Below are 12,898 nucleotides of genomic sequence, written 5' to 3'. Positions count from 1 at the left end.
ACTCTTTCCAGAAAGACACTTCCTCTAACCAGGCACTGTCTTACCAAACACAAATCTCCCCTTTCTCCTTGCTGACAGACCTTGATTTTGTTCAGAGCCTCAACGTGCCAAGCCCGAAACAATGGATTATAAGTGTTCTTTGTTCACTCATTTCCCAGCCCCTCCTTACTGGTTATAACCAACGAGATCTAAAGGGAAATATGTGGGAGAGGATTCTGAAAAATCTTTCTCTTTCCCAATTAAAAGTAACAGACAGATATGGTGAGTTTACCCCTTTCTTTTCTTCTTGCTGTGAAAATGGTTGGTATGTTTGGAGCAACAGCAGTCATCGTGTGACAATGAGGTACCGAAGATGAGAAAGAGAACCAAAGCACTAAGGACAGCGGAGAAGGAAAACAGAAAGAGCCTACGTCCTGCCAAATCAGTCAAGGAATCTCACCTACAGAAAGCCCAATATTAAAGCCACTATTAGTAGGGTTTTCTGTCACTTGCCAGTGAACTTATTCCCACTTGATACCACAAGTACTGATGAATACCCAGAAGTGAGCTCTTAGGTACCACTATCTAAGAGGAAATACTTGTAGTGAGCTACAGCTCAGTGATGTGTCACTATGAGTAACAATCTAGAGGCCTATCTCCCTCATCACCCTGATAGCAAAGAGTGGACTAAGGATCTCTAAGTTTTGTAAAAGCTACAAGAGAAGCAGAGAACTATAAGAGTTCTCAAGGTCACCAAAAGGAAGAAATTTAAAAACTGATCCATTCAGTAAGAGCCTGTTATGCAGCAGGTATTTTGGCATACTGACTCTTGTACTTTCAAAATTAATCAAAGTACCTGTATCATACACATTTTTATCACTCACCCCTTCTCAAATGAGACACACTGCGTGTTCCAAAGATAGTAATAAACTTTTCTTCATCTGTTCCCCATTTAAGTTCTCCAGCCTGAAACAAAGCCTGTGAAAATTTCAACCTCAATTAATAAATTGTTCTCCCATCTCATTTCCAGGTTCTTAATCACACTTGTGTTTTATTCCCTGAATATTAATTTGCCTGATTCATCATCTTATATCTTTCAATTCTGATGTTTCCTACTCTGAAACTCAGCTCACTAAGTTTGGGGCTACTTGGGAGCTTGCCACTAAACTGTGTCAAAGCAATAAAGCAGAGCAATGGTGCCAGGTTAAATGTCCCCAAAATGTCTACCATGACTTCCAATCATTCAGGAGCAATGATATGGTTGGTGGAAAGTTCTGATTACCTCACTGCTGATACATCCATTTACAGACTGGGAAAGTTTAACTAGGAGCTAAGGGGTCTGCGTTTTCTGTTTTGCTTTCCCTGTAGCTGTTCAGTAATACATGATAAAACTCCATATTCTCTCTTTACAACTGAAATTTAACAAATGCTAGCTACAAAAAGTTTTCCCATTTGTAAGAGATCACAACGAATTTTTAAAACATTGTGAGTATAGCACAGTGCCTGGCATACAGCAGGCACTTAACATATACTTGTTGAATAGTTTGAGTGTCTACATTTACCTTTTTACATGGAAAAGAATATATGCTTTTCAATGTCCATATCATTGCTGAAAAAATTATATACAAACATCATCATTAAATCTGAGTCCATTTATTGGGTTGTTGATTATTTATTAAAACCCAAAGAATCAATCTTTAAAATGTCTATACTACCCTTTTAATCATTTCAAGGTAAGTATACCTATTAAAGCAAGCCAAACGCAATTTGCTGAAACTACTACTCCGAGCTGCCTTTATGGCCACAAGTGGCAAAACAAATGATACGAGGTGATCAAAGCACGTGTTTGGATGTAGAAATTTTGATCACAGTATGTTTAAGAATGTAGACTACGCTACTAGAGATCTATTTTGTATTACACTTCCAGAGAATCATCTCTATGCTCAATATTGAAATTAATTTATTTTAATGATAAAAATACACAACATCAATCCTGGTCATGTGAGCATGCTCTTCAAAACTAAAAAGGGTGTTACTACGAAAATCATGCAAATATCTAAACCTTAGAACTATATCAGGGTGCTGTAGACCTCTCTTAACATAACTTTTTAAATCTAATTACAAAAATTACACGCTCATTGATAAATTTTATAAAACAGAGAAAAAAACATAAATAAGGAAATTTAAATTACCAAGAATATCAACATCCCCAAGATACTGGCTACTACCTCTAGTATGTTTTCCACATACAGATGAGATATACATATACATTAATGCCTAAAAGTGGTGAAGGGCTCATCCTGTACAATACTGCAAGCACTGCTGAAGCCTCCTTTCTTATCAATTGTTCTATATTTCTAGGGATGTTCTCTAGTAGCTGTAGCAGTTGTATGGAAAAACCTGGTGAGATGGCTATTTTTAACTATAATCTCTTAATTTTCTTGGAAGAATTAAGTTTGGGATCATTACCTAGTCTAAAACTACTACTAACTGAATCATATGCAATAATAATGATGGTATCATCATATAGAGCAATACTTAAAAGTCTTTTGTTTTGTCTTGTCTTAACGTAAGGGTTAAATGAGGCTGCCCAATATCCACAGAGCTCTTCTGGATGAGGGACCCTCACACCTCCTCACCCTCCCCCTTCCCTCAGAGGGGGCTTTACAGTTTAGCCCAAGCAGTTTGATAACCTCTGGTTCAGTGCAAAGTACAGAGGTTTTGGAATCAAAACAGAACTGGTCCAGGGCTTCCCTGGTGGTGCAGTGGTTGAGAGTCCGCTTGCCGATGCAGGGGGTACGGGTTCGTGCCCCGGTCCAGGAAGATCCCACATGCCGCGGAGCGGCTGGATCCGTGAGCCATGGCCGCTGAGCCTGCGCGTCCGGAGCCTGTGCTCCGCAACGGGAGAGGCCACAACAGTGAGAGGCCCGTGTACAGAAAAAAAAAAAAAAAACAGAACTGGTCCTGTCCTATCTGTGAGTCTTAGATGAGTTACTTAATCTCTTCTTGAGCCTCAGTGTCTTCACCTACACAGTAGGAATAATATTTCTATAGAGTTATTAATGGAGTTATATAACTCACATAATGAATGCACTGAACAGTGTCAGGCAATCAATAGCAGGTACTCAATAAGCATTGATTCCCTTCTCCCTCCTTCCTTTAAGAGTTCAACTTTCTCTCCAGAGAAAGCATAAAACAAGGATTTGGTAGCGGAGAAAGTAAAATCAGTTCAACGCATTAAAAATGTTAAAAAGTTAAGTGAATTAACTACAGAATGTCCAATTCCCAGGTGAATGACTCATTGAGGCTTATCAAATCCCTGAAATAACAGGAATCCTCTTAGTGCCAGGTATCAGTAGGGAAAAAAATTCAAATGCTTATAAAAGGGCCCCTTAGTTGGATGACTCTCAATTAAGAAATCTGAAATTCCCATCAGTGATAGCAGCCCAGGTACCCTTGCTACAAGGTATAATTGGGTGTGTTCCTTTTTTATAATGCTGAAAGGGTAATTGTTTTCAACAGGCTGAATTAATTAATAAGATTTTTATGAATCAAAGATCAATAGCCAGTCTGTAGTCTGTGTTGTCCCTGGTCACTGAAAAGGCAAAGAAAGCCTGGATACTATTTCAGGGGTATGTCAAAGTAACTTCATAAGTCAGTTTTCAGATGTACGAAGTTTCCCCTTCAGGGTTCTGAATGGTCATATCCCCTGCAGCAGAGGTTAAGTGATGCCTATACAGCCTCAGTACTCAAAATGTGGCCCCAGGACCAGCACGGGCATCACCTGAGGGCTTGTTAGAAATGCAGATCCCAGGCCCCACCCAGACCTACTGAGTCACAATCTGCAGTTTAAGGAGATCCCCAAAGGATTTATAGGCACATTAAAGTCTGAGAAGCACTGCTCTACAGTGAGTGCTCCAAGCAGAGAAATCAATGAAAACGAGGTACAAATGTACTGTTCCCGTTCAGTAGCCTCACACTGCAGCAGTGCTCTCGTCACACCACCAGCTGTGCTGGGAAACCTGCCCACCGCCCGCTAATGCAGGCCTCACTGCAGTCGTCTGAGACTATTAAGCTGCTCCTTTCACTGTGACCACGACCCCTGAAAAGCATCCAGAAGTCCCAGTCCTGAGAGCAGGAGCGTGAGAACCAGCACATCTCCTACAGACCCACAGACAGTGCAAGCCTGGAAAGCAACAAGCTCGTCTCAGCAATGAGCAAAGCCCCTAACAGCTCGGGAGTACGGGTTTGTAAGTAGGCAGGGTTAAGTGAGATCTTTCCTTCCAATCTATACTTACTAAGCCTGTTTTACGGTAGCGGAAAGGAGAGAAAGGAGCTAACGGGTAAGAACGCCAAGACTGTTGTCTAGTGAAAGAGGAAGGGCTTTGGGGTCAGATGGGCCCAGGTGGAAATTCCAGCTCCATTCCCACTCAGTGGGGGCCATGGGCTTGTTTCTCGAACCCCTGAGCTTCAGTTTCCTTATCTAGAAAACAGAAATGATCCCCTCTATGTTAGAGTTATGCACTGGGTCACTCGTCAGCAACTCATAGTTACTAAGTGCTAACCATATGCTAGGGGCAAAGGACACAGATTAAACTGACAGCTCAGAGTGCCCTGGGTGGGCAGTCAAGTAAATAGGCAGCTTCAATATTAGGTGGCAAGAACTGTGGCAGGAAGCTTGAGATGCTATAGTCTCCCCTGTAAGGAGCACCTGACGCACACCTGGGGGTCAGGCAGGGAGACCTGAAAAGCTGCTAACTTGAGGACTGACCCCTGAAGAGGAATTATTTAAGGGACGTACGTTGTTTTTTAGATATAATGCTATTGCACAGTTGCTGAAGTATAGTGTAAACATAACTTCTATATGCACTGGGAAACCAAAATAATTCATGTAACTTGCTTTACTGTGACAGTCACTTTAGTGTGGTGGTCTAGAACCAAACCCACAATATCTCCAAGGTATGCCTATATTTGAAACATGTGACCAGAGAGACAGGACTACGATATGTGATTCTAGGAACCCAAGTAATTCCTTTATTACCATTTTCCAGTTTTCAGGTCTCATGTTTCAAATTTCCTAACACTTATTTCCTACATTTGACTACTTTGTAAACCATACTGAGACGACAATGGAACTTAAAAGCCACTTAAGTACAAAATTTCATTAGGGAGTGACTAAAGAGCAACTGACAAAAGAACAATCCTGTTTGGAAGTCTATCAAAGGAAAGGTGGAGGTATTTTCAAATTCTACAATAACGTGTCATCTATTATGTAATAAAACACCATTTACCACTAAAATATTTTTTCTTCTTTATCCTTTTCTACGAAGAGACTGCCACATTGGCAGTAGAATCCATAACACCTGGTTTTCTTGTAAAATTCTCTATTTTGAGAATGTCCCATAATGTAAAGGAAAATAACATATCCAGGTGGAACTCATTATTTACATGTAATTTATTTTATTTCATTTCAGCCTTGGGATAAAACATTTTGTTGGCCATCTACTTACATGGGTCTTATGATTTGTAAACGACCCGTTAGACTATTTTTAGATGCTATTACACATATTATGATTTGCCATTAGCATGGATTCTTTTTTCATTTATGTCATAATAAAGTCATCACAGATTAAGTCTCACTCACCTGAGCATCTTGTTCAACCTGTGCTTCATCAATTCCAGCATCAGGGTCTCTATTAGCCTAGAAGAGATAATATGTCATGTTATTGCATTACATGAATATTTCTGTTCTAAAGAAAAAACGGTTCCACCTAATGGTTATGCACATAAAACTTTTTCTCTTAGGAATAATATGCATTAATGAAGATCTTATCAATCCTACAATATTTTTACATTATCACACAAACACTGTCCAAAACCAAAACCAGCCTGACCCTCTGGATTTTAAAATCTATGAATAAAAGAGGACAGTGATATCCAAAAAAAAACAAAAAACAAAAAAAAAACTATGAGTTAGCTATTACGAGTTCAGGTTAGATATTCTGAAACACAAACACACACTGGCACCACACAGCCAGAATCAAGTACCAGAAATAATTAAAAGAATTTTAAGTGACTTTACTTAACTAGATTCAGACCAGTCCGGCTTCAGAGTTTTTAAACCACAAAGAGCCTCCACCCAATACCTGAAGGAGGACCACCAACATCCTCTGGTAGTACCCTGAAGTGTCCCCCACCACATCATCTTCCAGGCTCGAGCCATATTCTGCAACAGAATAATTTCACACTTATTTACAGCTTCTTTCAAGTAGAAAAGGATATCTTGCCCCATTAATCAAATGGAAACGACATAAAGGAAGAAATATTTGATTAGCATAATAGTTCATGCTTCTCTGAGCACTTCTGAAGACTGAAGGCAAATGTTTTAAGTGGTGAGTGGCTGGAAGAAAAGAAATTAAAGTCTCCCAAAAGCACTCAGTTCAAACCTAAATCATGACTCGGCCATTTAGAAATGCTCTCAACCAATAGTTATTAATCTGTTATTAATCAGATACATGATGGTACTAGAAAGTCTCTAAAATACAATCAATCTTAATTTTAAACTTTGTTTCCCTTTCTTTCAAATGTTTTACATGATTCATCTCGAAAGGTCTTCCCCTTTAAATATTCTGAGGTTTTTTTTTTTTGGGGGGGGGCATGGTCATTCCTTCCCCTAATAAGATTATTTTTCCTCTGCAACAAATAAAGTTAACTCTGAGAGACAGCAGTGATATTTTAAAATATGCCCTTCTCCCCTCCATTTCCAGCTATTCAACATAAAGCCACAGCAAAGGGGAAAACCAGGATCTACAAGAGTCTACAGGCACTTTTCACTGTCTCTCAACCAGCTGCCATTGAAGGAAAGGAGGTATTACTCTAAGGCATTTAAACATTTCAACATTATTTGAAAGGAGAAAAACTTTAAAAGTTTGACACTTCTAAAGATACAAGAGAGATACATATCTATTTCAATCAGTTGCTCAAATACAAAACCTTGAAGGAATTTTTTATTCCTTCCACTACTCCAACACCTATATATAATCAACCATCAAATCCATTTAAATATTTCTCCTCTCTCTGATTGATTCGCCTCATACCTCCCACCAGCCCAGGCTGAGCCGTAACTGCCCAGCTTACCTCTCCCAACACAGCTACCTAATCAGCCTCTTAATTCAAACCTTCCTCCCTCAATTGTCCCTTTCATACTCTACTATCCACTCAGGAGCTTACAATGTTTTTGAACCAAGTCCAAACTTCTAATCCAGTCATACAAAACCATCTGTAACAGAGCCTAACTGCACTTATTCAGTTTATCTCCACAATGGACATGCACATTCCCTCCACTACAGTCACATTCTCTTTGTTCTCTCAGCATACTTTTCTCAAACTGGTCTCCATGCCATGGCAGACAGTGGGTGGACCTTGACCAAAAATGCCTTCTTCACCCACTCGAAACCTATCTAGTCCTGAAACCCTGGCTCAGTGTCTGACTGCACTGTGAAGAAGCCTCTCCTGACATCCAAAGCCAAAATGACCTCTCTTCTCTGAATGAATTCTTTCATTAAACATGTTCGATGTTTGAATTTTACTATCCCGTAACTCTTGCAGTTTTTTCTAAGTCATGTCATCCCTAAATAGATTGCAAACTCCTTGAGGACAGGAGCTTTGTTACGTGCATCTTCTGCATCATTCATGACAGCCAGTACGCTGCTGGACACATAGCTAGTGCACAATAGCACGGCAGACTGGATGGACCACACACAGTTACTATACCTCTTGTGGCACCCCATCTGTCACCCAGCAGCACAAAGGCTCATTCATCAATGTCAACAACCCCAGAAGGAGATATCTGAATATTATATCAGGTAAAAACTCAAGCGTGACCACCTGCAGCTGAGATACATGTATCACCTCTGCCTTAGTGGTTGGGTCCTATCCAACTACAAAAAGAGGAGCAGGAAAGAAAGATTCCAGCGCTTCAAAAGGTAATTGTTGGGCTTCCCTGGTGGCACAGTGGTTGAGAGTCCGCCTGCTGATGCAGGGGACACGGGTTTGTGCCCCAGTCTGGAAAGATCCCACATGCCGCGGAGCGGCTGGGCCTGTGAGCCATGGCCGCTGGGCCTGTGCATCCGGAGCCTGTGCTCCGCAACGGGAGAGGCCACAACAGTGAGAGGCCTGCGTACTGCAAAAAAAAAAAAAAAAAAAAAAAGGAATTGTTTAGTTGCCATAAATTTCACACCATTCTAACTTGCTGGGTTACAGGGTCATTTCTAAGATTAACCAACTAATGCCAAGATAGGGACCCATTTTCCTAGCTGCAGGCACTAGGCTTGGAGGTCTGCTGACTGAGCTGACAATCTGGACAGTCTGATCCTCCTAAGTCACGCAGAGGGCAGAGTCTTTTACAGAAAATCTGATGAGAAAAGAACTCCCTACTTTTACTTTTTATTACATTTTCTTGGTTCCATTAACAGGATATGCTTCAGATTGAAATACAGATTTTTTTTTCACGCAAAAAAAATTTAAAAATCCAAAAGAAAAGACACCAAAAAGAAAAGTCAGAATGCAGAGTAGTCAAGCACTCCCCTTAGCTAGAATGACATACATTTACTCAGACATTATCGACTCTGATTTGGACAAGGTTTCTTTTCCTTTTTAGTAATTCTTAACTTCTACCAACATAAAACTGAAATTTTTAAGGAAGAAAAACCACTTACATCTTAAACTTAATGTGAAAGAGACAACCTGTATATCCCAACACTGACTGTAAATCCTATATGAAAATAAGTTCCATCCTCAACAGAAGTTTCTTACAAATACTAAAGTAGTTATAAGTATAGAAAAAGGCAGTCTCTTCCCTACTGAAAGAGAAACTAGCTTGAATGGTTGCTTATTTGTTTACTCATTCCTTCACTCATCCAGAAATCACGTATGGCCTGCCCTCCTATAACTCCAAAGAACTTCATTCACTTTAGAGAAATGACAAAGTGACAGCGGAAGTGAAGGGAGATGTAATTCGAAACAGTTACCTTCTTCATAAACTTGCTTTATGGCTCTCAGTTCTTCAGGGGTCCTTGAGGCAATAATTTCTGTCAGGACTTTTTCATTTGTCCCAGCTCCCTGTTTGGAGATTTATTTTTAATAGAAAAAAACATGCTAATAAGATTAAAAAGAAAGTGATTTTCCCAGAATAGATGTTACCCCAACTGCATAAATATATATATATTATCCAATATAACATTCACTTTCTATATGAGTTCTATTAGTTATAGACATACGAAATTTCAAATTAGTTTTCTTTCCAAAGACAATTTTATCCTTTTTTGCCTAATGAAAAAAATGTTTATTGTATGAATGTGTCTACATATACGACATATAACAGATTACATAAATTTGTAATTTTATCAGTTTAATTCTAAATAGTTTTAAAGGGAAACATTTTAATGAAACAGGAAATAATAAAAAGGCTGAAATAGTAAAAATGAAAACTTTACATAAATTTACATGGAAGAATACTGATACTTAAACAATATGTACCTCAAAACATAAACAACCCTGCCCTGAAATTAAGTTCTCTATGGATCACAGGGAAATTCTGCAACACAGGTAAAAATAAATATAGCATGGCTTGGTTATTAGGAATCAGTTATTGGATCAGCATAAAGGAATTGGGACTTGCTTTCTGGATTTTTAAAGAATAATTGTAGTTGGTTTTCCTTTTTCTGATTATAAGTCATATCTACACTACTAAATTAGAAGATACAAGCAATGACATAGCTGAACTTAATTTTAAAAGATAGCATATTTAAGCCTTAATTTCCTTATACTTCTGTTGCTTTACCAAAAAATCAAACACTGAAAGAACTAGGTTTATGCTCGGGCAGAAATTTAGCCACTGCTAATATTTCAGAAGGCTGCAAAAATGCCCATTTCCAATAACCTAAGATTTTATTTATTCCAAAGAATCACTGTAGGAAAATGAAGAAGCACAGAAAGGTTCCTAACTGGATAAACCCTCTCCTCCCTCCACCTGAGCCACATCATCTCCTTGTTGTTAATTTCAGTCTGTCCATTCAAAACCTCACTACTAGTGACTGAGTTATTCCCTGTCCCATAAGTCTAAACAAATGATTCAATGTAATCACATTTATACAACATTGCGAACACCAGGCAAGGGGATATACATTTAGTTACTTGCTACAATGAAATTATATCAAGTTTACCAGCTGTTTCATTTTAGTATATAGAAGTACAGGAAAGAAGGAAAGGGTATTAGAAAATCTTTCTTATCTCAAAATTCTCTCCAAAGCTTCATCTTTTATGCTAAAACGATTAACAATATTATTGTTCCCTAATCAGGCAACTTTCTAAACTAAAAGATAAAATACCTAATCTGTAACATTTTTAAAACATATCTCAAAATTAGAAAACAAGCATGAAAATAAAGTACAAAAGGGTGTAAAATACACTAAAATTTTTAAAAACCACTACTACTGAGTTAACTATACAAAAAGACTAAATGATACACTTGTCATTTTCTCTCTCCTTTTATTGCCTCCTACGCAGTTTTGTCCTTCAAGAAACCCTCAGTGAAATAATTCAATTTGTTTTAATATAAAAATACCATAACCTGTTGTATAAAAAAAAATAAAATAAAATAAAAAAAAAAGAAATAGCTGTTAGAACAGCTAATTGTCATGTATAATGACCATAATAGACTGATGTGATGATTTGTATGTTCCAAAAAAAATAATAAATAAATAAATAAAAATTAAAATACCATAAAGTAATTACCAACACAAAATAATATTATACACATGACAGGAATATTCCTTGCACTCATCCTTTCACCTTAAGAGCATGCTTCAGTTCATAGGCATCGTAAAGCCGAGAGGGTTTCATCAGAGCCACAATTAATTTTTCAAATTTTCCAGTCAGTTCTGATTTCAGGTCATCCAGAAGGTCCTAACTCACAGAAAATATAAACTGGTTAACCATGCAGAAATTTTAAGGAGGTTCTTCTTAAATATGAACGATAGCCCTTTGCTCTAATGAATTCTTTACATTGCTATCTCCAAGTAGAAGACACATGAGCTAAACAACACCCTGTGGCTTTTAATAATGTACTTTTGACATCTGACCTTAAGCTAAAGCAAAGCCACTCATGTGTCAAGGTACTTGTTTTTAAGATGTTTTTCTTAATCTCAGGGTTCTTAAAAAATGAATGCTTTTTATAAAAAATATTTATTTTAAAATATTTTAAAATAAGCCTAAAATATTTTTAAAATACTCTTCTGAGAAACATGTCTATCTCAAAAAAATAATTTCCCCAAAATATCATAATGCATTTTTACAAAGGACAAAATTTGGCCTATCATACCTAAACAAAACAATGTTTTCTTTTCTCTCCATATCTAGTAATATTCTAATACATATGTAATAGATTATGTTCATTACTATGCCCCTGACTACTGCAGGACAGCTGCTATTATGGGGAACTTGCATAATTATAAAGATAAAAGCAGTATTTCTCATCCATTTCAGTTTCAGCACACAGGCAACTAGAATTTGTGTTTAAAATACTTGCTTTTTTTTTTTCTTTGCATTTGTTTCTCGAAATAATGAACAAAATTTTTCAGAATAATAAAACTACATTTAAGTTTTTCATGTCTACTGAGTCATTTAGTGACAAATTTAATTTTTACTTTGAATTGTTAATCAAATAAGAACATTTAAATCAATGAATTAAAAACTCATTTATTAAAATATCACTCCAAAAGGAACCAAGACTGTGACTGTGTCAGAGCAAAACATATTGCAATACAGGTTTACACCTGGAAAATAATACAACAATCCTCAGTGGGGAACACAGAAGGAAAGAAGGGCAGTTATGCCCATTGGGATCTTTCAGCACCTATACAGTGTCAAGTGAGGAAAAACAATCATATGAGGATAAGTTGAGTGAGCATTTTAACCAACAGCTGATAACTAAGAAACAAACTAGAAAAGAAGAAAGGAGGAATAGGAAAGTCAGAATCATAAGATTAATAATATTTACAAAAGAATATTAGTAGATTTCAAACTAGTCTTAAAAGAGAAAGCTGCTCTCACATTCCACCTTGGGATAAAGTACAGTCTTACCCTGCCAAATAGAGTTTTAAAAGCCACAGCGATCTCCTGGCGCTGAGCATTACTGCGGGATGTCAGCAGAGTCAGGATGCTCTCCTCATCGGTGCCTGCAATTATGTTCCAACCATTACATCCCGGCTCCCCAGTCCCACTCTCTCAATAACCTTTGTAACCAGCTCCCCAGTCACTTTAATTCCTTGCCTCATAAAATATATTTTATTAAATAATTTATTAAACTATAAAATTTACAGTAGCAAAATGTTATTATTTCCAACAATACATACTACCCCTACACATTGTGAAGGAGACGCAAAAATTCTCCTGACTTTTTAAAAACTGAGTGCACCTAGCTTTTCTTGCAACAAATAATTACTCAAATAACAGCTCTTCACAAGGCATGATGTGTTGGGTGTTCCAGGGGGTTGAGAAAGGAGAAAAGATACAGACCTTGGTTTCAAGTTATGAACAATTTAGGGTAAAAAATACAAAATTTTTTTTGTGAGGTAAGGCAGAATGTGACAAGGGCCTCAGGAGAGGTCCAGGTGTTAAATGGGGTTCAGAGGAGGTTCTCGTAGCTGAAAGGCAGAGGAAGACAGTTTTGGGAAAAGCTTCATGGAGAAGGTGACACCCACCCAAAACAGTCTCGAAGGATGAAAAGATTTTGACAGGCAGTGATGTAAGGAAGAAAGACAGGCTTTTAGAATCCAGGAAAAGCTCAACAGTAGGAAAATACAGAGCTTTCCTGAATAGCAGATCACCTGGCATGGTTGGATCAGAGGACAAATCAGGC

The 12,898-nt window shown here is 37.8% G+C and overlaps 1 protein-coding gene across 1 annotated transcript in view; it reads right to left on the bottom strand.

The window, feature by feature from the left end:
- ANXA5 (annexin A5) overlaps window positions 1-12,898 on the bottom strand; it is a 31,128-nt gene that overhangs the window by 4,056 nt on the left and 14,174 nt on the right. Inside the window, exons 3-8 of the mRNA XM_007464841.1 lie at window positions 12,121-12,215; window positions 10,831-10,944; window positions 9,009-9,099; window positions 6,126-6,205; window positions 5,624-5,680; window positions 864-957 (exon numbers count right to left, since the gene is read on the bottom strand). Of these exons, the coding sequence (XP_007464903.1) occupies window positions 864-957; window positions 5,624-5,680; window positions 6,126-6,205; window positions 9,009-9,099; window positions 10,831-10,944; window positions 12,121-12,215 (531 nt within the window). The remainder of the gene's footprint in view (window positions 1-863; window positions 958-5,623; window positions 5,681-6,125; window positions 6,206-9,008; window positions 9,100-10,830; window positions 10,945-12,120; window positions 12,216-12,898) is intronic.

Source organism: Lipotes vexillifer, unplaced genomic scaffold (genome assembly GCF_000442215.2).
Source record: "Lipotes vexillifer unplaced genomic scaffold, Lipotes_vexillifer_v1.1 scaffold231, whole genome shotgun sequence".
Lineage (NCBI taxonomy): Eukaryota > Metazoa > Chordata > Mammalia > Artiodactyla > Lipotidae > Lipotes > Lipotes vexillifer.
The sequence above is the reverse complement of the archived record's forward strand: the minus strand, read 5'-3'. Positions and strand labels throughout refer to the sequence as shown.